Genomic DNA, 25,346 nt, shown 5'->3' with positions numbered 1-25,346 from the left:
TGAGGGAATATGATGTCATGGTTGCGACAGCAACAAACTATTAAAATCATTATAAGGGTCAGATGCTTCTAGAGACTAGGTTGTCCCTTTCCATGCACAATCCAGGTGAGTCCGGGTATAGAGTGAGAGTGAAAGAGGACAAGGAAACAAATAACAGCTCTGTTTCTTTCTACCCAAAAAGCCAAACATGTGTCTAGCAGTGACTTCAGAGGTGTTGTCATCAAGTAGAGAAAGAATGGTTAATAATAATGTTATTTGTTGTTACATCCCACTAACTACTTTTACGGTTTTCGGAGATGCTGAGGTACTGGGATTTAGTTCCGCAGGAGGTCTTTTACGTGCCAGTAAATCTACCAACATGAGGCTGACGTATTTGAGTACCTTCAAATACCACCAGACTGAGCCAGGATCAAACCTGTCAAGTTGGGGTCAGAAGGCCAGCGCCTCAACCGTCTGAGTTACTCAGCCCAGCCAGAAAGAATGGGGATGAGCTTACAAATGGAAATATAAGCTGGAGTATATTATTAGCAATTTTTTAAAAATTACTTTATAGAGGAAGGTAAAGAGGCTCTTTATTCCCTTCACTAAGGAACACCTGGACTACAGCTGCTAGCACACTAACTTTCTCATGCATAGTTAACTAGCCAACCAATGCACATAACATCTGAAGCCATCTCTTTTTAGTTTTGACTTAGCTATAAAAAAATCAAAGAATTTAAAAAAAAAAAATCTGTCATGCATGGAACGCCAACAACGGGTGGGTCATGCATCACACTTCAAACACCAGCATGATGTAAGAGTAATTCTGCAACGATTGTGAAAAACCGGGTAACTGACAATGTACTTCCTAAACATTATGTTCCTTAAAACTGGGGACGCCTCTCAGCCACGTATGCATAAGCAGTCCATCAGAACAATTGTCCCTGTGTTCATATTCCTATGTCTATGTGTACATGAAAATGAACCTTACATGCATTATACTGTAGGAGGGAATCATGCATACATTTCTGTAGTAGGCCTATGCTACAAGGTGTGTAAGGTTCATTTTCCTGTACACATCAGCATATGAAAATGAACACGACAATTGTTCTGATGGACTGTATATCCGTACGTGGCTGAGAGGCGTGACCAGTCTTAAGGAAAATAATGGTTAGGAAGTGCATTGCCAGTTACCCGGTTTTTCACAATCGTTACAGAATTAGAAAGTGTGATATGTTCAACAAGGTCACAGGGGTGTTATAGTTGGTATACCAGGAGCGTAATTCATGGAAATAAAACTTACCTATTTGAATGGGGAAAATTATAAGTTCCTATCTTATTTCTGCACCTTGTAATTTTCCCCATTCAAATAACTAAGTCAAAACTAAAAACAGATGGCTTCAGATATTATATACATAACAGAGGCATAACCCATGGAAATAATTCTTACCCCATTGGAAATGCAGGAAAATTGCAAGATATAGTATTAGTTCTTATCTTATTCTGCATGTTTTGATGTAGTCTATTATGCCTTGTCTTTGAAGACAGCATTTTGTATTCACCTTTATCTATTCCATGAGATTATGCACACTGCATCCTGCTCACAAGAATGGTATGTTGTTACAGGAGTGATATTCTGTGAAGATTCCATGGCTTGCGTCAATCTTCCTGGTTACACATGCAAGAATGAACGCTGTGTTTGTGATCCAGGTGGTGACAATGGATTATTTCCATGCAGAACAGGTGAGTGAGCATAACCATCACATGTTTTAAATTCATGTCAAAAATTCACAAATACACCCATAAAAATATATACAGTATAGTTTAATGCATATTTCAACCACTGAGCCTGAAAAATCTACATCTATCATGTTCTGATGTTAAAAATTAATTTAATATGTTCTTTCTTTCTTAATCCATTTACTGTCCAGGGTTGGCTTTTCCCTCAGACTCACTGAGGGATCCCACCTCTACTGCCTCAAGGGCAGTGTCGTGGAGTGTGAGACTTTGGCTCAGGATTACAACAGGGGAGAGGATCAGTACCTCATCCAGGCGGCTTCACCTGCTATATTAAACAGGGGCCTTGTGGGGGGGATGGGAAGATTGGAAGAGATAGGCAAGGAAGAGGGAAGGAAGCAGCTGTGGCCATCCCAGCATTTGCCTGGAGGAAAAGTGGGGAAACCACAGAAAATCACTTTGAGGATGGCTGAGGTGGGAATCGAACACCCTCTACACAGTTGACCTTCCGAAGCTGATTGTACCACGTTTCAAATTTCATGGCATAGCCAGGGTGGCAACTAATCACACTAACCACTACACCACAGAGGTGGACTTTGATATGTTCATCAGTTAAATTTGTTCAAGAAGAATTTCAATAAAATGGAGATGGGTGAAATAGAAGAGAGAGAGAAAAAAGAAAGGAAAATATTGAGGAAAATTTGGAGACCATTGATAATAAAGGAAGGAGAGTTAGGACATAGGAGAAATAAAGATCTATACAAGGATGAAGAAAATGAAAGGCTGTTAGATACGATCAGAAAGAGGAGAATTAAATTTTTTGGTCACATAATGAGATGAATAACAGTAGATTGTCAAAACAAGTGTTTAACAATGTTTACAAGAGCAAGAATGGCAGCCAGTGGATCCAAGGAGTAAAAAAAGATATGATAGAGATTGGAATAACAGACGATATAATACAAGACAGAACAACTTTCAGAAGATTGATACAAAACTTCCAGGGTTTCCAGGAGAAGAAAAAGAGGAAAGGTAATAACAACACTAGAATACTGTACACCTGTTTGGAACCCTTCTCATCAGACCTCTATCCATAGATTAGATTCAGTACACCATAAATTTCTTCGTCTATATTCTTTTAGAGCGGGATTCTCATATGATAACGTTGATTATACATCCCTACAACAGTCCTTAAATCTGCATAGCCTGTCACAACGCCGTGAATTATTGGATACACTCTTCATTTTTAAATTGCTTCATTCCTTGGTGAATTGTCCACAACTCCTTGCAAAAATTAACGTACATGTACCAGACAGACGCACAAGGTTCAAGAATACATTATCTACAAATTGGCATAGAACTAACTATGCATTCAATGGGCCAATTGAACGAATGTCAAGATCTCTAAACAAAGTGGATATTGATATATTTAACTGCTCATTGTCAAAATTTAGAACTCACTTACATAATCTCCAGAATTGACTATTACTTTCCTGTGCTTGCTTGTAATATAACCTGTGTATATATCTGTACATATTTTTCTACTTATACTCCATTGAACTTTCTTTTTACTGTGTCTTGTCTATATTTCTCTACTGTTATGTAAAATGGTATTTCCGTTAATAAAGTATTATTATTAACATCTGGACACAAGAGAGGAAAAAGCAAAGTGAAAGGATGAAGAACTACTGATAGTCAAGAAAAGAAGGATTAAGATGAATGGACAGGGTTACTTTCCGTGGTCCTTAGATGGCCAAAATCGAAGGAAGGAAGGAAGAAAGAAAGAAAGAAAGAAAGAAAGAAAGAAAGAAAGAAAGAAAATGGAGACCTGTCTGACGTGAACTAATCAAAAAGTATATAAAATATTATAATTTTTGTACTAATTATTTTGTACAAGCCAGAATCTGCTTAAAAGGAAACCTTTGTATTTTAATCTAAACTTCTTTGTGTTGGAATTTATTAAGATCTCTGCACTGTATGTTCATCTTCCAGGAATTCTGTCACCCTGGATGTTCAGAGAGTCTCATTAGAATAACAGGAATGTTAAGGGCTCATAGAAAGTATTAATCACTCCTCGGAATGACGCTACAGTCTACAGGAACCACATTCACACTTCACATCAAGGACAAAGTCACAACTGCGATAATAGCAATGCATGACATCTTACACATAAGGAACCTCTCAGTGGATTCAGAGTGAAGATCTCGCCTATTGTGAGTTACGGATTACATGGGACCATCTTTCTAAGAACAATCTTCTGGAACTGGAAAAGATCAAGGCAATATACGGTTGGTATATGAGCTGGTGAGAGAAAGGTTCTTTACAGAGGATCTAGAAAAGATGCTATTACATTCTACACCTGTGTATCAGAGTGTGTTAAAGGAACTACATGACAAGAAGAAAGAAATATGGAGCACGTTTTACACCACGGATGCTATGATTACTCGAGATTGGCAACGTCCAAATTACGACCTGCGACATATCATGATGCGCTTCGCTGTCCATGGATTCCATCATAAAATATGCGACAAGACAAGACATCACGACCCTACTAATGACTGTATTTGCAAATTGTGCAAGAAACAATGCGATTGGTACCATCTTCGAGAGTGTACGGAAAGAACAAAGTCGTTGACCTCATTTTGTAGTGAATGAGCAATGTATGATATTGTATTTATTTCTTGGCCATTGGCTGCATTAAATTCCATTATTATTAATCACTCCTTTCTCCTTCTCTCTGTCTTCATGCCCTTGACAGGTTGTTGTGACATATCAGGAATAGTTGCTGAGTTCTTGCCTTACTCTCCAGTCCTGAGTCACTGCAAAGCTTTGTACAATGACTTTTCAACAAGCATCCTCATTGACCCATCTGGTGGGTCAGCGGAGTCTTCTTCCTGTCACCTTGCCTTCTATTACCAGCTTCTCTATAGCTCCCATTCATCTTGAAATGTGTCCATATTATCAGAAAGGGTTGATTGATCTAATTCAAGAACCTGTCCCTCAAGAATCAAATCGTTGATCTAATGCTCCGTCCAAGATATTTGTAGGACTTAATGGTAGACACAGATTTCCAGCACTTGCATTTTCTTCATCAGTCTGAATCTGAAAGGCATATGTGGCATACATCTAACTTTGCTTACCTCCATTGCAACAAATTCATATATGCCTAAACATATTTGGCAATGTTTATTTTACCATTTGCAACATCTGGAGCTTGCATTTCTTCTATAGACTGCAACTGGTCTGCTGTGTTTAAAATCTGAATGATCTCTTAAATAAACTCCCTCTGTGGATCAGTGGTAAAGTGTCAGCCTACAGATCCCAAGATAGCAGGTTCAAAACCAGCAGATGTAGTCGGATGTTTGAAGGGTGAAAAATAGTCATGCGACACTCCATGCCATACAATGTCGGCATGTAAAAGATCTCTGGTGACACATTTGGTGTTCACCTGATAAAATTAGTTTAAACTAAGCCATAGATACCCACTCACCGGGCGAGTTGGCCGTACGCGTAGAGGCGCGCGGCCGTGAGCTTGCATCCGGGAGATAGTAGGTTCGAATCCCACTATCGGCAGCCCTGAAGATGGTTTTCCGTGGTTTCCCATTTTCACACCAGGCAAATGCTGGGGCTATACCTTATTTAAGGCCACGGCCGCTTCCTTACAACTCCTAGGCTTTTCCTATCCCATCGTCGCCATAAGACCTAACTGTGTCGGTGCGACGTAAAGCCCCTAGCAAAAAAAAAAAAAAAAGATACCCACTCTGCCATCTACTAAGCCTAGAGCAAAACAGAATGTCAAAACTGAAGAGCAAGCAGCCAGATGGCATCAAATTAAAATGCTGGCACATGCTAACTGAGGCCATACAATTATTATTATTATTATTATTATTATTATTATTATTATTATTATTATTATTATTATTATTATTATTATTATTATTATTATTGTTATTATTTGCTAGGGGCTTTGCGTCTTACAGACACAGATAGGTCTTATGGCAATGATGGGATAGGAAAGGCCTAGGAGTTGGAAGGAAGCGGCCGTTGCCTTAATTAAGGTACAGCCCCAGCATTTGCCTGGTGTGAAAATGGGAAACCACATAAAACCATCTTCAGGGCTGCCGATAGTGGGATTCGAACCTACTATCTCCCGGATGCAAGCTCACAGCCGCGCGCCTCTACGCGCACGGCCAACTTGCCCGGTATTATTATTATTATTATTATCATCATTATTATTATTGAAAATGAAAACCTACAACCTGTTTTCCAGTCATTGACTGGGTCAGGGATGTAATGAACGAAACATATATAAGCTGTTATTACAATGGGGTCGCCACTCCCAAGGTGATTTTTATTAATGAGTGATAAATGCTATGAAATGATAATGGAGAGTGTTGCTGGAATGAAAGATGACAGGGAAAACCGGAGTACCCGGAGAAAAACCTGTCCCGCCTCCGCTTTGTCCAGCACAAATCTCACATGGAGTGACCGGGATTTGAACCACGGTATCCAGCGGTGAGAGGCCGACGCGCTGCCGTCCGAGCCACGGAGGCTCTATTATTATTATTATTATTATTATTATTATTATTATTATTATTATTATTATTATTATTATTATTATTATTATTATTACTGTTGTTGTTGTTGTTGTTGTTGTTGTTGTTGTTGTTGTTGTTGTTGTTGTTGTTGTTGTTATCTCTTAAGCAATAGGGAATTTCACTGACAAAACAAAAGTTATTCCAAGACCATTATTCTGAATCACAATTAAATATTCTGAAATTATTTTCTGATGATGGTGCAGGTATAGAGACAAAAAATGAATGTTTCAGTCACAACTAAGTGACTACTATGCTAAAAAATGTGTTAATATACTTAGAAGACCAATTTGAAAGGGTACAAAAAAAAAAAAAAAACTTGCAGACTTCTTTATTAGTTGAAATAATGTACATCATGGGCAGAAAGAAATGGTTTGCAAATAAACCACAACAAAACTAAACAACTGACCTTTAAAAAAGGAGGAAAACATGCACCTAAAAATACAATAACCATGCACAACAAACCTCTAGAAGTAGTGCCGAAATTCAAGTACCTTGGAGTCACCCTCCAAACTACTCTAACATCCTACAATATCCACGTCAAAGAAAGAGCAGCCGCAGCAATAAAAGCCATCTACAACATTCAACAACCTCAACAAATATCATTGGGTACAGCAATGCTACTGTTCAGGACAGCCATATCACCAATAGCAACCTATGGGATTAGCATCACCTGGGAAAAACTCACACTCAGCAACCTGATGACAACAGAAAAAGTCAAGGCCCGATATCTCAAGAGAATTCTAGGCATTGGGAAGTCAGCCCCTTCAAGGTTAACATATGTTCTAACCAAAGAGGACTACTTCATTGACAATATCAAAACACAGTTTTGTCTACCAAACACCAAGCCCTACAAGAATGCACGCCAAACTTTAAACGAGAAAAGAAATGCTATTTGGTGTAACTTCTACTCCACGGACGCCATAATGACGGAAGAGTGGAAGCAAGCAAATTACGAGCTACGGCACGTAATCACACGTTACGCCACTCATGGATTTCACCACAGATTCTGCCAAACCAAAAACTTCCACCAGCCGAATGAAGACTGTATATGTAATCTGTGCAACGATCATTGTGAAAGATACCATGCACAAAACTGCAAAATGAGGACAACCTCAATAATAAGAATGGCATTAGAATAGTTGACCATCTGTACAAAAATTGTTTTTGCACACTGTGCGCTTTTCATTTAATAATAATTGTACCAGGAGGTACACCTCTACACCGCACGTTTAAATTTTGCGCCAATTGGAACTCGTCTACTGGAGAAACACTGAACTTAAACTGGACCTACTTAAACCCTTCCTCTGAAGATGTCACTGTGTGAATTTCGACTTGTTTTGTTTACTATTTATCAAGAAGTTTGGACATTCTCTCATAGATGTCACTGCCGAAAAACTATGATCATGCACCCTGGTGCGAAGCGAAGGAACCTTATTTGAAGAAATTATGTATTCATAAGTTTGTTCTTTACTAAATTTTGTTCATTCATTTGTGGGTTGGCAATATTTATCTTTCTTTCCGCCAGTTTCGAATTTAGCCAACCTAGAATTTCTGTAATTAATTTTCAGCCAATCACCGGCTTCTTCTTCGATTTGGTGTGTAACTGTAAGGTATCCAATAAAATTGAGAGGGTGTGGCTTAATTATTCATGAAAGGTCTCGAACCTTCCCCGAGGGTTTATAAACTGCTGATTTTCACATCTCTTGGCCACTCGATTAACATCTAAGTGTGTGGACGTAAAGCATGAGGCGGGAAGCGCCTCTTTCATCAGGCAGCAGGTCTTCTGTAAGGTAATGGCCGGTTAACTTCCTATTTCTTGCTAGCTCAGCAGTTTAACCCGCGGGAAAGGCCCGAAACTTTAATATGTAACCAATTTCCTAAATATGTAATTTTCTGCCGGCTTATGTAAAAACTTAATTAAATTTGTAACTGTAATTCGGGAATAGAGAGTGATTTACCCTCTCGAGCTCCCCTTCATTTTGGTTCGAGGTGACTACGTTTTGGTAACTGAATTTTTCTCTTCCGTAATGTTTAAATTTCCTTCTTATATGGGTCACCTCCATAGGTTGGGAATAGCCCCTGTTTCATCGGCCTAGTGCCTTTTAGGTTTTAAGAATGCATGTGTAGGAGTGCAAATACTTGCCTCCATTCCTTTTGGTTTTTCGGGCCATTTACTTAACCTGTTCTTTTTCTGCTAAGGCCCAGTAGGTTGGGTACGAGATACCCCCGTTTCATGTTTGTAAGTTGTGCCTTGATGGCAAGCAATTGTAAAGTCTGCTATTGCATTGAAGAGGCTTGAAAAACTGAGAGCATGTCAGCTCTTTTCTTGTGTGGTAAAAGTGCCTCTGGGAGGCCTGATATGGTAATCGGGAGGAAGTGCTGCATGTATTAGGGGTTTTCTGCCCTTTTGAACAAACTGTTGCTTGGTTACAATCGAACTAGGAGCTCTGAATTGTAAAATTAGGGCTCACAGCCCCAAGAGTGTTTAAAAGTTGTAATCTTGGATCCATATAAGTATTGGTTCTAAATTGCTATACCGTTGTTGTATCACCTAGTGATATGTTGTTAAAGTTTTGTTATTCTTGCTGGTTAAAATTCAGAAAAATATAACCTTGTTAAAGTTTTATATTAACTTTGATTTGGTAGTTAGACCCATTCACCCCGGCACCGTCTTTCACCTCTGCATTCCACAGATAACCCCGGAAAAATAATAATAATAATAATGATGATGATGATGATGATGATGATGATGATGATGATGTACAGTGTTCTAGTTGGCATCCAATTTACAGTGTACATTTCCTGTCAAATTTAAATACTGCTTTGTACTGTTAATAGTGTTGTAAAAGTATATACGATGTATATAAACTGTGTTATTTATGTTGTAAATGCAGTCATCCACATAGAATCTGATCCTGTTTGAGCCCAATAAACAATGTTCTCTTGTATATTCATCAAAATTTCTTTCCTAATTTTAAATCATGAAGGATAAATTATGAGATAATATGCAATGAATTTGAATTACTGTGTTTTGGATTATGCAATGCAGGAGTAGTGGGTAACACACCGTTATGAAAGAAAACTCATAAAATGTTATATAATGATGCTAGATTTTGCTATTAATGCTGTAGCTTTCTTGTCATACTGTGCAAGGAAAACGAAAAGTGTGCAAAAAGCTTTCCTTGTGGTCTTGTTTTCTTAGTATGAATAACTGTACAGGTACATGTAATCATCAATATGGTATTATTTTACCAGATACTTGATTTTTGTTCCGGTATAATGCAGCTTGCTAAGATAGTTTACAAAGATAAATTTATGAGGCATTATCATTTTTAAATTTTCTGTCATATGGATTTATCTCCCACCACTGATGTGATGCAGACTTAAATTTTTCAGCCTTTATAAATAAAATGAAATGACTCTGAAAGACCTGTACAATGCATTCAAATGACTAATTTAAATAAGCTAAGCTATGATGCAACCTTTTCTATGGTATGTATATAGAAAGACAGGGAGATGATTATATTGCTATTTGCTGTACGTCGCACCGACACAGATAGGTCTTATTGCGACGATGGGATAGGAAAGGCCTAGGAAGTGGAAGGAAGCGGCCGTGGCCTTAATTAAGGTACAGCCCCGGCATTTGCCTGGTGTGAAAATGGGAAACCACGGAAAACCATCTTCAGGGCTGCCGACAGTGGGGCTCGAACCCACTATCTCCCGATTACTGGATACTGGCCGCACTTAAGCGACTGCAGCTATCGAGCTCGGTACAGGGAGATGAAAAGGAGCATGTAATAAGATTAATACAATGACAGGTCAGTGCGGCAGAAGATGCAACAGAAAGAGGAGATTAACATAAAAGGACAAAGACAACCACCAGATTTTCATACCAGGTGTATGCGTAAGTTTGTGACACGTAATTTTCAAGGGAAATTGATATTCAATGATTCAAAATATTGGCCATCAGCTTCTATACACTTTGCCCACCTTTCAGGTAAGTTATGCATACCACGCCAGAAAAACTCCTTATCTTTTGCGGCAAACCATTCTTTGAGCCATTTTCCAACTTCCTCGAAATCGCCAAAGTGCTGTTCTACGAGCGCGTACCCCACTGATGCGAAGAGGTGATAGTCAGATGACGCCAGGTCAGGGCAGTACGGAGGGTGCGGAAGGATCTCCCATCCAAGCAAGCAATTTCAAGGTGTCTATCACTGGTTTTGCTGGGTGAGACAGCACACTGACGAGTAACAAAATTACTTTGTCATGTCTTCTGGCCCATTCCGGTTGTCTTTCAGTCAATGCGTGATTTAAATTAATTACTTGTTGGCAACAGCGTTGTGCATTAACAGTGTTGTCTGCAATTGCTCGTCTTCTCACTTTTGTGCTCTACCAGAGCGCGTACTGTCTTTCACATTGAAATCACCACGTTTAAATTGTCGAAACCATGTCTCACATGTTCTAATCCATGGAGCGTATTCATCATATGTTTCTACCACCAAAGGATGACTTTCCACAGCCTTTTTCTTCTGATTAAATAAGAAAAGCAATGCGTGCCGCAAATGTTCTTTTTCAGGCACAAACGTTGATATGACCATTGAGCGATACAACACAGATGCTAGTGTTTGACAGACTCAACTTGTGTGTGTTGATACGTTAATGTCAGATGAACAAACTGACGTATGAATCAAATTCATATGCTGCATACTGTTCGTTGGTGCCATCTCTTAGTGAAACTGGAAAAGACATGCATACACCTGGTACACTGCCATCTTGAAAGAGAGAGGCTCTCTCCTCAACAATTCCACTTCTTTTACATCCATCTCTTCTCAGGCCCCAACAAGTTCATTTCTGCTCTCCAGCTTTGTCAGAAGGGCCAGTATGAACACTTATTGAGCGACCATCTTCAAAGATCTTCAGTCTTGATGTGGGAAGTGTAGGATAAGAAGAGAGCTAGATAAAGGCAGTAAAAGGGAAGAGACATAAGATAAATATGAATACAGGTGGTAAAAGATGAGGAATACAGAACAAATACAGAAGGATAAAAGGATCCCAAGTTTTTATTTGAAGATACAGTACACAAATTGTGCATAAAGTTGAGAACAAACTAGAATTACTGACATCACTCACTTTTACAAAGTTCACAATAGAAGATCTCCGATTTGTACAAGTGAGTACATGGTATTGGCTGCATTGTTTACATACGCAGGATTCGTCTGGGTCATGGAAGTACTCGGTATTACACAGCTGGTATCCACGTACCACCATTGAGTTAACAAAGTGTCGCAGGTCTTGGTTAGTGTTTTTCCATGTCCTATTCATCATGGCCTCCATTGTACTGTATAAAAGTCGAACCAGATTTCGTTTCTTTTCTTCACTCTGTCTTGCATTAGTTTCTCCCAGGCGTCTCTTCATCCAGAGGTCCTTGATGAAGAAGGTCTCCTAGGCAAGTTCATATGCTAGTCAAGATTTTGCTTATTTCGATATCCCCAGGGTAGCTTTCAGAAAACGTGACTTGACTGCTTTGAGTGTCCTCAAGTCCGCCATAGTCAACTTCTCCCAGATGATTTCCAGCCCGTATGTGGCGATGGAAGCTGTTTTCGCATCAAATAATATCATAGCGGTTCCCAGTGACTCCGTGATTGTTTTAATGTTATATGTGGCTTTGGTTGCCGAAGTTGCTCAAGACTTTATGTGGGCTCTGTAGACTCTAGCTGTTGTTTGTAGCAGAAAAGAAAGAGAGACAAATCAAGTCATACACAGAACAAAAATGAACACATACAAAGACAGGTCAATGCGGGAAGCGCCAGGAACAGAAACACGAGACAAGGACAAACATATAAACACAAAAGAACAAAGACAATCCCCATATCTTCATAGACAGTTATCTTTAAATATACTTAAATATACCTTATCAGTTCCAGAGTTTCACTTAGTGGTAGCAATAGTTCAAGAATAGAGCACCATGCTAGAGTATACAAAGACTTCTTTGTTTCATTGTGATGCTTAGCAGGTGACTGCCCAGGTCACTCAATTTTTCATCGTGCACTTAGTTCAGATTGCTAAGGTAGTTTACAAACAGGTTTACTGTATAAGGCAACTTTATTACATTTATGTGATGTTAAATCATCCCTCACCACTCAGAGGTGCACACTTCTAGTGTGTGGCCATTAAAAATAAAATTAATGACTTTGAAGAACCCTGTACAATGTATTCAAATTACTAATTTAAATAAGCTTAATCTTGAATACAACCTTTTCTAGGAAGCCAGTATGGAGAGAAGTGTCGAGTGGATGAAGATTGTTCCCGTGTAGATGAGAATCTGATATGCTCAAGAACAGACTCAAGAACATGCCGCTGTCAGAGAGGGCTTGTTTGGGATGAAGCTACAAGGAAGTGTTACTTGCTGGAAGATACTTTCTATGGTAAGTAGGATACTGATATTCAGGCTTTGATTTAAACAACCTGTCTAAGTGAGGCAGTAAAAGCATTCTCTTTTTATCTGGAAGGATATAGATTCAATTCTCCATCAAGAATCAAAGACATCTGGCTTCCTGAGAGACACATGGACCTTCACTCAGCATACACCAGGTTAAAGGGCAAAGGCAGTCAGGCATAGACCTAACTTTGTACTACTTAGTGTTGAGGTTCAAATAAGGGAAACCTTTACCTTCTACTCCTCCTGGGGACTTCATGGCCTGCATAGAGTTGGTTTATATGCGGAAATCATTTTTGGCCAGTTCTGTGGTGTTGTAGCAGTGACAGCACGTGACCTTCATCAAAGTGTTAGCACTGTTGGCCTCGGTTAGCACACTAGTTTGTAGAAACATGGATAGCAACAATTTATGGGTAAAAGCTTAAATAGAAGCAGAACTTACACAAATCAATCCTCCCTGTACATATGCAGATATTACATCTTGTAACACAGTTCTATCTGGCAATTTTTGGCAGCACTAGCCACTTCCCAACCTTCCGTCACCAAAAACCCTTAATGAGTTCATGCGACATTAAAAAATAGCAAAAATAAATAAATGAATAAATATTTTAAAAATAATAATTTGTTTAACCTCACACCGACATAGATTAAGTCTTATGGTGATAATGGTATGGAAAGGCCTAGGAGTGGGAAGGAAGCGGCCGTGGCCTTAATTAAAGTACAGTCCCAGCATTTGCCTGGTGCAAAAATGGGAAACCACAGAAAACCATCTTCAGGGCTACCAACAGTGGGGTTCAAACCCACTATCTCCTGGATGCAAGCTCACAGTTGCGCAGCCCTAATTGCACGGCCAACTCACCCAGTAAATAAATAAATAAATAAATAAATAAATAAATAAATAAATAAATAAATAAATAAATAAATAAATAAATAAATACATTAAACAATTATAGTGCTACTCGTGGGGATGCAATACATTTAAAAATATGTTCATAATGAGGTTGTAACCTGTCGGTCTTTTTTGTCTTACAGACTTCCTTTATAAATACTCATTTATGTCCACGGTTTCTATTGTAATTTACGCTTAACCATAACAGCCAAGCAGGGCAGTGCTTGCCTTCTTATTAAGTGACCTGTTCGTATGTCACTGTATGACGATTCTCCTTATACGAACTACACTACAATCAGCTGACTGTAATGTTGGCTCGCGCTGCAACGTGGATGAAGTGGTGCTATTCGGACTCTATGATAATTGATGTTCTAAACTTTTGGCTAACTGTCTCTAATTTTGCACCAGTGATTCTATAATGCATATTTTCAATATTTTTTGTCATTCGACAGCTACGACCCCTTGCTTATGTGACCACTGAAAACACGGTGGACGTTTGTTCAATTAGCATTAACCAAGCAATGATTCCGCCTCTCTATGTTATTCTAGCTCATTGATTAGGATCAACATCCAAACAAGGAACATTAACTCCCATTATTAGAATTTGAGAATATATATCGAAAGACTTAAACAATACCTAACACACTATTCCGTTCACAGTTTTAACAACATAGGTCAATGACTGATTTTAACAAACCATGTATTTTAGTAACAGAACTCTCAAGAACTTCTATAATGAAGAATGTTCTCAATTAAAAATATTACTAATTCATCTACCGTAATGTTTTAATATCTCAACCATAGATACTGAACACCATAATTCTCCAAAGGAGATTTTTTTTATCTTAATCAAATTGTTCATAATTTTATTGTCTTATTGTAATGTACTGATGATGACCCAAAAGGGTTTAAACATGTCTGCAATGTTGATGTAACTTGTATTAACCTCATTGATTGAATTTATATAGTATTGAATACGTGGATAAACCAAGTTTTTTCTCAATAATTGTGAACTACAGTCGATACGCACCAATAAGGTGATTTTCATCTCATGTAATAGTAATCTTAAATCAGATGTCTCTTCATTTTTTATCAATCATGCCTAAATTACTGAATCAAAAGCTGAAATTAGGTAAGGTTATACCTAAGATATGCCAGCCCCACGATGTAGGGGTAGGGTGCCTGCCTCTTACCCGGAGGCCCCGAGTTCGATTCCCGGCCAGGTCAAGGATTTTTACCTGCATCTGAGGGCTGGTTTGAGGTCCACTCAGCCTACATGATTACAATTGAGGAGCTATCTGACGGTGAGATAGCGGCCAAGGCCTAGAAAACGAAGAATAACAGCCGAGAGGATCCGTCGTGCTGACCACATGACACCTCGTAATCAGCAGGCCTTCAGGCTGAGCAGCAGTCACTTGGTAGGCCATGGCTGTTCGGGGCTGTTGCACCATGGGGTTTGGTTTGGTTTATACCTAAGATATTCAGTTCAAATACAGGCCTATTCTAATTTTTCAATAATTAATCAACCTTTTCTAAATTGTGGTCATTAGCATGCAGCTATTTACTGAACTTGCACAAATTTTATCTGCTAAAAACCAAAATAATGGGCCAATGTGTACGTGTTTTTTAAAATTCTGTTTTCTACAAAAAGAGGTCACATGCATTTTCTTTGGTTCTCTAATGGTTCTGGGAAACTCAGTGTAAAGGTTACTGCTTAAAATTTACATGTCAGTGAAAAGGTACAAGCAACAGGCAGCGACATCACCAACTCTAGGCCCACCAACAATGGGTATGGTATACTCTGTCACGTTCGGAAACCCATAAATTGGAAAGTAATCTATATATACAGGATGTACCAAAACTCGACAGTAAAATTTTAGGAATGGATTCCTCACATAGAGAAGAAAAAAAGGTTATGACAACATGGGTCCAGAAACATATACTTACAGATTTATTCAAACTTTTGTACATTTACACCGTACTTCTCTAATGGCAGCTGAAACACTTTGAGCATGTATCAGATGAAATGTTCAAAGTGACGACCTTCAGCTTGAATGCAAGCTTCCGTTCATCGTTGCATGGAGTTACACACATGATCAAAAATGCCTGGTGTAGTGCGTACTGCCTGACAGGTTGTCACAATGTGCTCACATCAAGTTGCTTCATCAGGAACAGGAGTCGCATACACAACAGATTTAACGTGTCCCCACAGGTAAAAGTCCAGGGGGTTCAAGTCAGTAGAGCGTGGTTTCCAAGCAATCGGTCCTCCTCTATCTATCCAGCGCTCAGGAAAATGGGTATTCAGGTACCTGCGGGCAGGCAGACTGAAATGTGTGGGAGCACCATTATGCATGAAAAACATTTGACGACGGGATGTAAGTGGCACGTCTCCTAAGTAATCAGGCAATGCAGTATGCAAGAAATTTGTGTAGTTCTGTCCACTAAGCCTATTTGGAAGAACGTAGGGTCCAAACAAGGAATCGCCTACAATGCCTGCCCAGATATTAATGGCGAACCTCTGTTGATGAGAAGATTGGATGATTGCATGAAGATTCGTATCACTCTACATGGATTGATTACGGAAATTCTGTATTTCATCTCTTGTGAATGTTGCTTCATCTGTGAACAACACAGAAGCTGCGAAGTTAGGTGTCACGCTGCATTGTTGTAGGAACCACCGGCAGAACGATACTCTTGCAGGATAACCTGCAGGAGACAAGGCTTGTACACGCTGCAGATGATATGGATACAACAGGTTTTCTCATAGCAGTCTCCAGATCGTCATGTGCGGCCTATTCCTCTGCACAGCGTTGAGTACAGCTTCCTCCTCCTTGACTGTTGTACTGATTGACCGCCTGGTGACGTGTGAAACTCCCATGCTCACAGAGGTGGTGATGGATTCCTTCAAATGTCTTTTGGACCAGCAGTCTGCGCCTTGGGTATCGTTCCTGACACAAGCGACGTGTCTTCAATGCATTACCATCTGCCAAACCATACATGTAATGCATGCTCACAAGCTCTGTGTTTGTGTACCTGAGCACTTCGGTGCGGCCTGCAAACCACAATTACTGTTAACCACAAAAACGGACACCATGCACCAAATCACATACGGCTACTTAACTTCACTTCCTTACTTACTTACGTAAGCAGACTGCAAACCACAATCACTAATCACAGACGTGTTATTAGAAATGGCTGAGCTGAAAGATGATCAGATATCATGTGTGAGAGCTAAAGTATTTTAAGACACACATCAGATTCATTCACAATATGATTACTTATGTAACAATTGTAACCAGTGTCTCAAATTTTTTTGCAGCATACAGGACATGTAAATTATTACTATCATTAATTTGTGTCACAAAGTTTGAATAAATCTGTAAGTATATGTTTCCAGACCCATGTTGTCATAACCTTTCTTTCTTCTCTCAATGTGAGGAATCCATTCCTAAAGGTTTGCCGTCGAGTTTTGGTACACTCTGTATATACACTAGAGTCCAAAAGTTAAGCATAAATCACTAAATGAGGCCATACCACCTGATAGGAATGTCAGACAGATTGCTAACGAACGGAAGCTGAATCACACACCATATGTCACACAACTTGTCCAGAAAAAACAGTGTCAGGTTCTGACAGCTAAGGTACACCTTTGACAACAACTAACAAAACTTGGCTATGACTTCCACAACAAAATATGCTGTTAATAGGGTGTATGGTTACCCTTAACAACCACACATGCATCGCAGCGACATGGCATGCTCTCTATCAGATGGTCCAAGAGCTCTTGTGGCAGTCAATCCCATTCTTCCAAAAGGGCAATGTGAAGGTCTTGGAGGGTCCTTGGTGGAGGCCGACGGGATGCAATTCGCCTCCCCAATGCATCCCAGGTATGTTCTACAGGATTCAGATCCGCAAACCTCGCTGGCCAGTCCATGCGATGAATGTCTTCCCCAGCCAGAAATTCATCCACCAGAGCAGCGCAGTGCAGTCGGGCATTATCGTCCATTAAGAGGAAGTATGGACCAACCGCACCTCTGAAGAGTCAAACATTGGTCTCAGTACCTCATCCCTGTATCTTCGAGTGTTAACAGTGTTCCTCGGACCAACCATCAAGATGTGCGGATCCATGCAGCCATCAACATGATGCCGCCCTACACCATGACGCCACCACCACCATACTGGTCCCGTTCCACAATGTTCCTGTGGTTGTATCGGCTACCGGGTTCTCTCCAGATTAATGTGCGACAGGAATCGTTCTGCAAACTGAAGCGGGATTCATCTGTGAAGAGCACATGCCTCCATTCATTCATTCATGGTCCAGTTTCGATATTAACAGCTCCACAGTATTATTCCCTTATATTTTTACAAGCTCTAGACATTTAGTATTAACACTTGCATTAGAGCTACCTTTGTGATTATCTTTCATATTATATGGGTGAAGAGCCTCCGAGGCTCAGATGGCAGCGCGTCGGCCTCTCACCGCTGGATACCGTGGTTCAAATCCCTGTGATTCCATGTGAGATTTGTGCTGGACAAAGCGGAGGAGGGACAGGTTTTTCTCCGGGTACTTCGGTTTTCCCTGTCGTCTTTCATTCCAGCAACACTCTCCATTATCATTTCATAGCATTTATCACTCATTAATAATAAATCACCTTGGGAGTGGCGACCCCATTGTAATAACAGGCTATATATATATGTTTCATTCATTACATCCCTGAACCGGTCAATGACTGGAAAACAGGTTGTAGGTTTTCATTTTCATTATATGGGTGAATACCAGCAGCCATGGCTGCTCCAACACCCATATCAGCTTTGGTTCACTCATCAACATTGGTTACAGCAGGGGTGTGTTTATTATTTTGTATAATTTTTTAGGAGAAGCCCCTATCTCTGGATCTATAATTTTAGCAGGTGTATTTTTTTTTTTTTTTGAGTGTGGGTTTGATCCCAAAAGTTCAGCACGCCTCCCCTTCTCTTTACGATTTTCTTTAGTCGCTGTAATCTTTCTCATCTTTGATGTAGAAATTGCCCTACTTCTTCCAATTATTATTATAGGTTGCTCAAACATCATATCATGGTCAATTATTAGTACATTCTTATTTATTTTACTATTAGGATTATATCATGAATGAAACCAAGGTACTTTTACCTAAATGATTAATTATTCAGACCTTAGCTGATTTAAATAGCTTCTGTGCTGGAATGAGCGGGACGCACACCGCTGGACGTCGGACAAACAGCCCTGTTGTTCTGAGCCTCCGGTACACAGTTTGCCGGGAAACGGCAACCCCTGAGACGGCTGCAAGCTCCGCCAACAATTGTCTTGCAGGTGCACTCCGATGTCGTCGGGCGGTTAAGGCCAGATATCGGTCCTGCTCTGGGGTGGTTACCCTTGGTCGACCTGGTACTGGCCTACGACTAACATCTCCTGTGTCTCGAAATTGTCTCCAAAGCCTAGAAATGACACTTCGTGGCACATTCAAGGATACAGCGACTTCAGTCTGTGTATGGCCTGCCTCCAGGCGGCCGAGTATTCTACCCTGAAAAACGGGGTCCAAATGGCGTCATTGTGCCATTATGTTGTCACGTTCACCACGAGACTACATTCCGCACACTATAACAGGGCAAACAGGACTGCGCGAATATGGGGCGCAGACACTGGTTGTGTTTACCTTGCGGTTACGGCGCTGGTCAGAGCAGGTAACACTCCTTTCCTATACAGAGCGAACACTTAAGGTTGGTAGGTGCATATGTCGTGCGATTTGCGGTCTATTTCCTGTTGCCCTGCTTACGCGTAACTTATGCTTAACTTTTGGACACTAGTGTATATATACAATAACATAAATAAATAAAAATATATGTCAAAATAACTGTAGATTAATGACCTGACACTCTGCAAGAAACCACGACTCCCTCATTCAGACTTTCTTCTTCTTCTTCTTCTTCTTCTTCTTCTTCTTCTTCTTCGTTTTTTAAATGCATTGATCTCTTACAAGGTTATAAGCTATAATACATGTCATTTTGGAATTATTTTTTTGAATAATAGCCAACAAATTTGATCCAGTACGGGACCTCATCATCCCTGGCATCATTGTGATGACTATTGGAGCCATGGTGTACCTCGGGATAAAGCTCTTCTGTAATTGGTGAGTACTGTATCTCCATAAAAATTGCCCTTCTGAATTATTGCTCTTCTTGGTTTATTTGTGTACATAATAAAATATACTTCAATACGAAAGGCATTAAAGCAAGCCTATAATAGTCGATAACGGTGACTTAATATTTCACTGCATGAGTTCCAAAATTTTCAATTAAAATGAAACAAACAGTTGACAAATTGATAGTTTAAAGATCTACTATTTTAGTCACTGATACAATTCTTCTTATCCTGGTGCTATCAGTCAGGGTAACTTTGGGCTGAATTCACAACACCTCACCAGCTGCTACAATCTTGTGCAAGTAAGCACCAATTTCCCATTAATCATCCAGCTGTCAGGTCTTCCATCAGTTGATGTCTACAACATCCCAGAGGTCTCCCCAGAGGCTATTTCTCCATCAGGCTTCCCTTCCAGATCCTCTTAACCGTTCTATCTTATCTGACATGCACTTGATATGTCTAATCCACTGGACTTGTCTCCCCCTGATGACTTAGCTGATATTTGGTTTTCTTTAATGTGCAATGTCTGTATTACTTTGGTGTCTCCAGATTCCTCCAATAAACTCAGATTTGCCGCAGTATTTTATCTTAAAAAGCTGAAGGGCGATGTCAGTCATGTTTTGTGAGGGACTACAGTGGAGGGATAACAGTGTTGTAGAGGCAAACCTTTGTGATATTAGAGAGAACACGCGACTGAAACAAAGACACGTATGTAGCTTCTGCAGATCTAATGTGACTCTGGACATCTTCCTTGGCATGATTTTGCTGATACAGTATGGCACCCAGGTATGTCAAGACTGAAACCTTATCAAAGATTCTGTCACCAACTCTAACGCTGTCAATCCCAGAGTCAACTTCTTCATTAACTTTGAGGTACTTGGTCTCCTTAGTGTTTATATCCAGTCTCCAACTTTCTTTGTATTCTTGTCAATCAGCAAAGTGATCTACTCCACGTATTCAGCCTTGTCTTAAATAACATTTAAACTGTCTGCATAATGAATGATTTTGTGCACTCCATTGAGTTTTAGTCCACTTTTGTTCAGTAAAGCACATCTGACTACCTTCTCTAGGACTAGATTGAAAATCTTGTTGGACACCAGTTCTGTACTTGAAGGGGTGTGACAAGTTGTAGTCTCTCTTCATTCTGCTGGATAAGTCTTCCATGCAGATTTTGGCCATGCATACCATCTTGGTGGGAATGCCAAACTCAATCATGATCTTCCATATATTCTCCCTCTCGACACTGTCATAAGTCTTGCAAAAGTCTACAAAGGACTTTATTTTACTTTTCTTCTGTGTCATTGAACATATCATAGGGTGAAGTCAAACAATTCTGACGAATTTTTAATGTTGCTGCATAACAACCTTAACAACCACCTTGAAGTTACCTTGTTTCCATTTAACTTAAAAAAACAAAAACAGAAGAAACTTTTGTGATATAATATTGATTGGTTATACCGTAATACTCTTTGTCCTTGTGGCAGCCTGAAAATATTGTACGAAGATATCTAATGTAATATATATACCTAAAACAAGATTTTTTTCCCTTTTTGGCGTACCATGGATATATATTTAAGTTCCATAATATTGCATAGTATTTTATAACAAATAGTAAAATAAAATTTATAAAAACATATAAACACTGTTCGTTTTCACCCCATACATTGGAGTGACTTCAGATACTTATGTTTTTCAATAGATGTCCAATTCTTTTCTTTCGCAGGATGAATTCAGGCATGTTTGTAAAAATATAATCAATAAAAAAGAATATTATGAACATATAAAATAATAATGAAAACAATATAAAGCAATGAAGCTCTGTAATACTAATTAATAAGACAGTGCAATGTTGGATGGTGGAAGATTTTCAATAATAGGATGAAAAATTTGTTTATTTCATTGCAGTTGTTTTACTCACTTGGGTGTGACACCTCTTTCTGTTTTTCACTGAGTCTGACCAAGAGTTTCAGAATGCCTTTTGAGAAATAACAGTGATCAATGTAAACCTAAGAGATTTTTGGTAAATCTTTCATTTCTCCCACAAGTATCCTTTAATAAGGTACCTGATATCCCACAATGTAAAAGGAAAGCCCCCCCCTGTGTACAGCTCATTGGATGCCATGCACTAGATTTTCCTATTTTTCTGTAGACAAAACCTGTCTGCCAAATTTCTTAGGGTGTTTGCTATATACCTTATTTTCTAGAGTTGACTTAATTTGATGAATATTTCCTATGTAATTATTTCTCTGACCCTGTATCTCTAATGGCAAACTCAAGTTTTTTGTTTCTTATCATAATTACCTTTTGACTGAATACCAAGCACCCATTTGTAATTGTGCAGCATGTCAAATTATGCCCTTGCACACCCACTATTTCAAGAAAGGTTAAACAGTATAACAAGTACCATCACCAGCAGCAGCAGACTCAATGACACACTGAAAACTACTCTAACAGGTTAAGTAAGTCAATTTACAAATAAGAATTTCACATACTTTAGTCTTTAAAATGGAAAGTTTGCACACTACAAAAACGTTACAAGTTTTCTCACTTACATGTCAATCACTACTAACAGCACATCAGGTTCGCGACAACTGATACACACCATGGCACATGCAGCCTGTTATTTGAACAACAATATACCTAAAGTATGTGGCTACCAACCTAGGAAAGTAAATATGTTGTTACTGTTCAAAATCACCCCTCCGAGTTAAATGGTTCTGAGTTTTTAACCATAAGAAACTGAAGTGTGTGTGTTTTTCTGGGAGTAGACACAGGTTCCAGTGCTTATGATTAGGAGGAAGAGCTCCCTTCATTGAGCGCTAGTCCCCCAGTGGAGGAAATAGCTATGAAATTCAACAGGCAGAGTCTGCTCTCCAGATCAGGGGCAGCCTCGATGACATGTGACAGGTATAGAATGCCTTTGGATCTAGTGAACCCACTGTTATAAGAGCCTACATGAAATATCAGCATGCATCGGAACAAAGAGCAAGTAGTACTCTAAAAGCGATGCGCATCCCTTACATCTCTAGAATGGTGCAAGAAGTGGATGACCGGGAGAGATGGCCGTGCGGTTAGGGGCGCACAGCTGTGTGCTTGTATTCAGAAGATCGTGGATTTGAACCCCACTTTCGGCAGCCCTGAAGATGGTTTTCCGTGGTTTCCCATTTTCATACCACGTAAATGCTGGGGCTATACCTTAATTAAGGCCACAGCTGATTCCTTTCCACTCCTAGGCCTTTCCTATCCCATCGTTGCCGCCATAAGACCTACCTGTGTCGGTGCGACGTAAAGCAGATTTTAAAAAAGGGAGTGGGTGGAGGTCAGTGATCCCCTGCCCAACTCATGAGCTCCGTGGATAAGGATGATGAAAGGAGGAGGAGAAGAAGAAGAATTCTTAAGATAACGTGTGTATGTTTGCTTCTGTCAGTCTGCCATCATAAAAGTGATGTACAGTGTCCCGTAACGTAGATCAACCCAAAACAAACTACGATCACAGCAGTAAATAAACAAGGAGAATAAGAAATAACTAGCTGGAACACCAATGAGCTAGTTAAAATAACACAAACAGGAAGCGTAATCATACACCCACAAAACATCATTAACAAGAACAAGAAGAGGACTTACCTGTAATGATGAAGGGTGTCTTAGAAAACCGTGGAAAGTATTAAAAATACCTGGTATCAAGATACTACCTTTTAAAAGAAAACCAACCTGTATTTTTATTAAAGGAAAATAAATGTGATTTATTTCAAAAGAAATTAAATTGAAAATTAAAAACAGGCAAAACATCAACGCAAGAAAGTGAAATCATAGACCAAAAATAAATTAAGATAAAATTATTAAATATTAATATTAAATTAATATTAATATTAATATTAAATTATTATTAATATTAAATTACCAAACATGGTCGACCAATCATAACGTTAAATAAAATCTAGGAGGCCTCAGTATACTAGAGGAAGTAGGATATTTGAGATAATTATTTGTTTATAATGATACTTTAAAATATGCAACTTTAACCACGGAGTTCTATCCAACAGGAAGAATTTTCCACAGTTCAGATAGAGTAATTAGAACGACTCTTCATACAGGTAGCAAATAAATGGAAAATTAAATTAAATATCTCAAATACAGTTTCAACATTACATTAAAGCAAGGGGAAATAATACAATTAAATAGACATGCCACACGAGTTAGTAAACTCAGAGATCATCAGAAAATATCATCATCCCCTCTTCTGTTTTCTTTTTAAACCATCAATTATTACCCGTCGTCATAGCAATGAAGGCCATGTATCCAAGCGTAAACAAGGTAACCACGGAAACCAAGCCCGAACAACAAGGAGAAAAGCATAATTCAATGCAAAAGAAACAAGGAGGATCCCAGAAAATCAAAATAAGAACAGAGTAAACTAAATAAAATTTCCTTCCTCTTGGTCAGAACCCATAAGGTTCAACCCTTACCTCATGGGGTGGTTTGATAGCATTTCAAAACAAAGTATTACATAATTTTACAAATGTTTAATGTAATTAGAAAATAATTTAATAATTTAGCTTCACTCCAAGTATAAGTGCACTACAGTACATGCTCAAAGACATGAACACCTCAATTACAACGAACCCGAATTATGTTCTTGTTTAATTATATTTATAAAGATTTTTAGCTGAGTTGAGAACGTACAATGCTATTTAGAGTCCCACACACACAAATATTCCAGTTAATTTTTAAAATAGTTCCATACTAAAAGAAACTCCAATACACGAAGAAGCGGAAGGAAATCCATAATTGGAGATGACGCGATAGTGCCATTTTACTACTTACAACTCATGATGAAGAAATATAAGTGAAATTTCAAAAATATACACCCTGCGACGCTCCCAAGATGAAGAACTCTCCAAAAACGTATTGAGGGCATGAGAGAAGGAGTCCTCTCACAGTTTACTTCAGCCGTAGTCCATCACACTGGGCGAAATCTTCTCGTACATGAGATACATGGAGCACGCGTCCATCTTCAACCACTCACAACACAAGAATGCCGCACTCGTGCTGAACAAGAATCAACAAGGAAGCATTCTTTCCGAGGAGAGCTCTAATTGGTTAATAGGCGGAGCATCGTAGTTCGAGATGTCAGTACATACAGGGTGCTTTCTTTTAATAAGATCATCGCCCAGACTTGAGCGCTAACACAGAGTAGTAGTGAAAAATTAAAACTTGAAGTAGCAAGGAAGAGGAATCTAAATAGTTTGAGGCAAATTAAGTTTGTAAAACACAAATTTCAATGGGAATTAGCCCAGATCTAAAACATTAGGCGGGGGGGGGGAATCGAACAAATATGACAATATGATATTTCTTTGGATTTAAGTATGACTAATGTTTATTCACACATTTACATGCATGGAATTCTTTCTAGTTTCATAAGAATTTAAACAATAGCAGCTTGTGCCTGCTCGTCATCTTAAAGTTTTGATTTCCTCTCCTTACCAGCAATTCCCTTTCCTGATTTCCATTTCCTTTTTTTTAATATTTTTTAAATATGCATAGTCAGTTCTG

The 25,346-nt window shown here is 39.1% G+C and overlaps 1 protein-coding gene across 1 annotated transcript in view; it reads left to right on the top strand.

Annotated features, from left to right (window-relative positions):
- Window positions 1-25,346, top strand: part of LOC136871672 (uncharacterized) — a 114,151-nt gene that overhangs the window by 72,079 nt on the left and 16,726 nt on the right. The window contains exons 2-5 of the mRNA XM_067145171.2: window positions 1,606-1,722; window positions 12,575-12,736; window positions 19,292-19,300; window positions 19,683-19,782. Of these exons, the coding sequence (XP_067001272.1) occupies window positions 1,606-1,722; window positions 12,575-12,736; window positions 19,292-19,300; window positions 19,683-19,782 (388 nt within the window). The remainder of the gene's footprint in view (window positions 1-1,605; window positions 1,723-12,574; window positions 12,737-19,291; window positions 19,301-19,682; window positions 19,783-25,346) is intronic.

Source organism: Anabrus simplex, chromosome 1 (assembly GCF_040414725.1).
Source record: "Anabrus simplex isolate iqAnaSimp1 chromosome 1, ASM4041472v1, whole genome shotgun sequence".
Taxonomy (NCBI): domain Eukaryota; kingdom Metazoa; phylum Arthropoda; class Insecta; order Orthoptera; family Tettigoniidae; genus Anabrus; species Anabrus simplex.
Note: the sequence above shows the minus strand (reverse complement) of the source record. Positions and strands in the feature narration are given on the sequence as shown.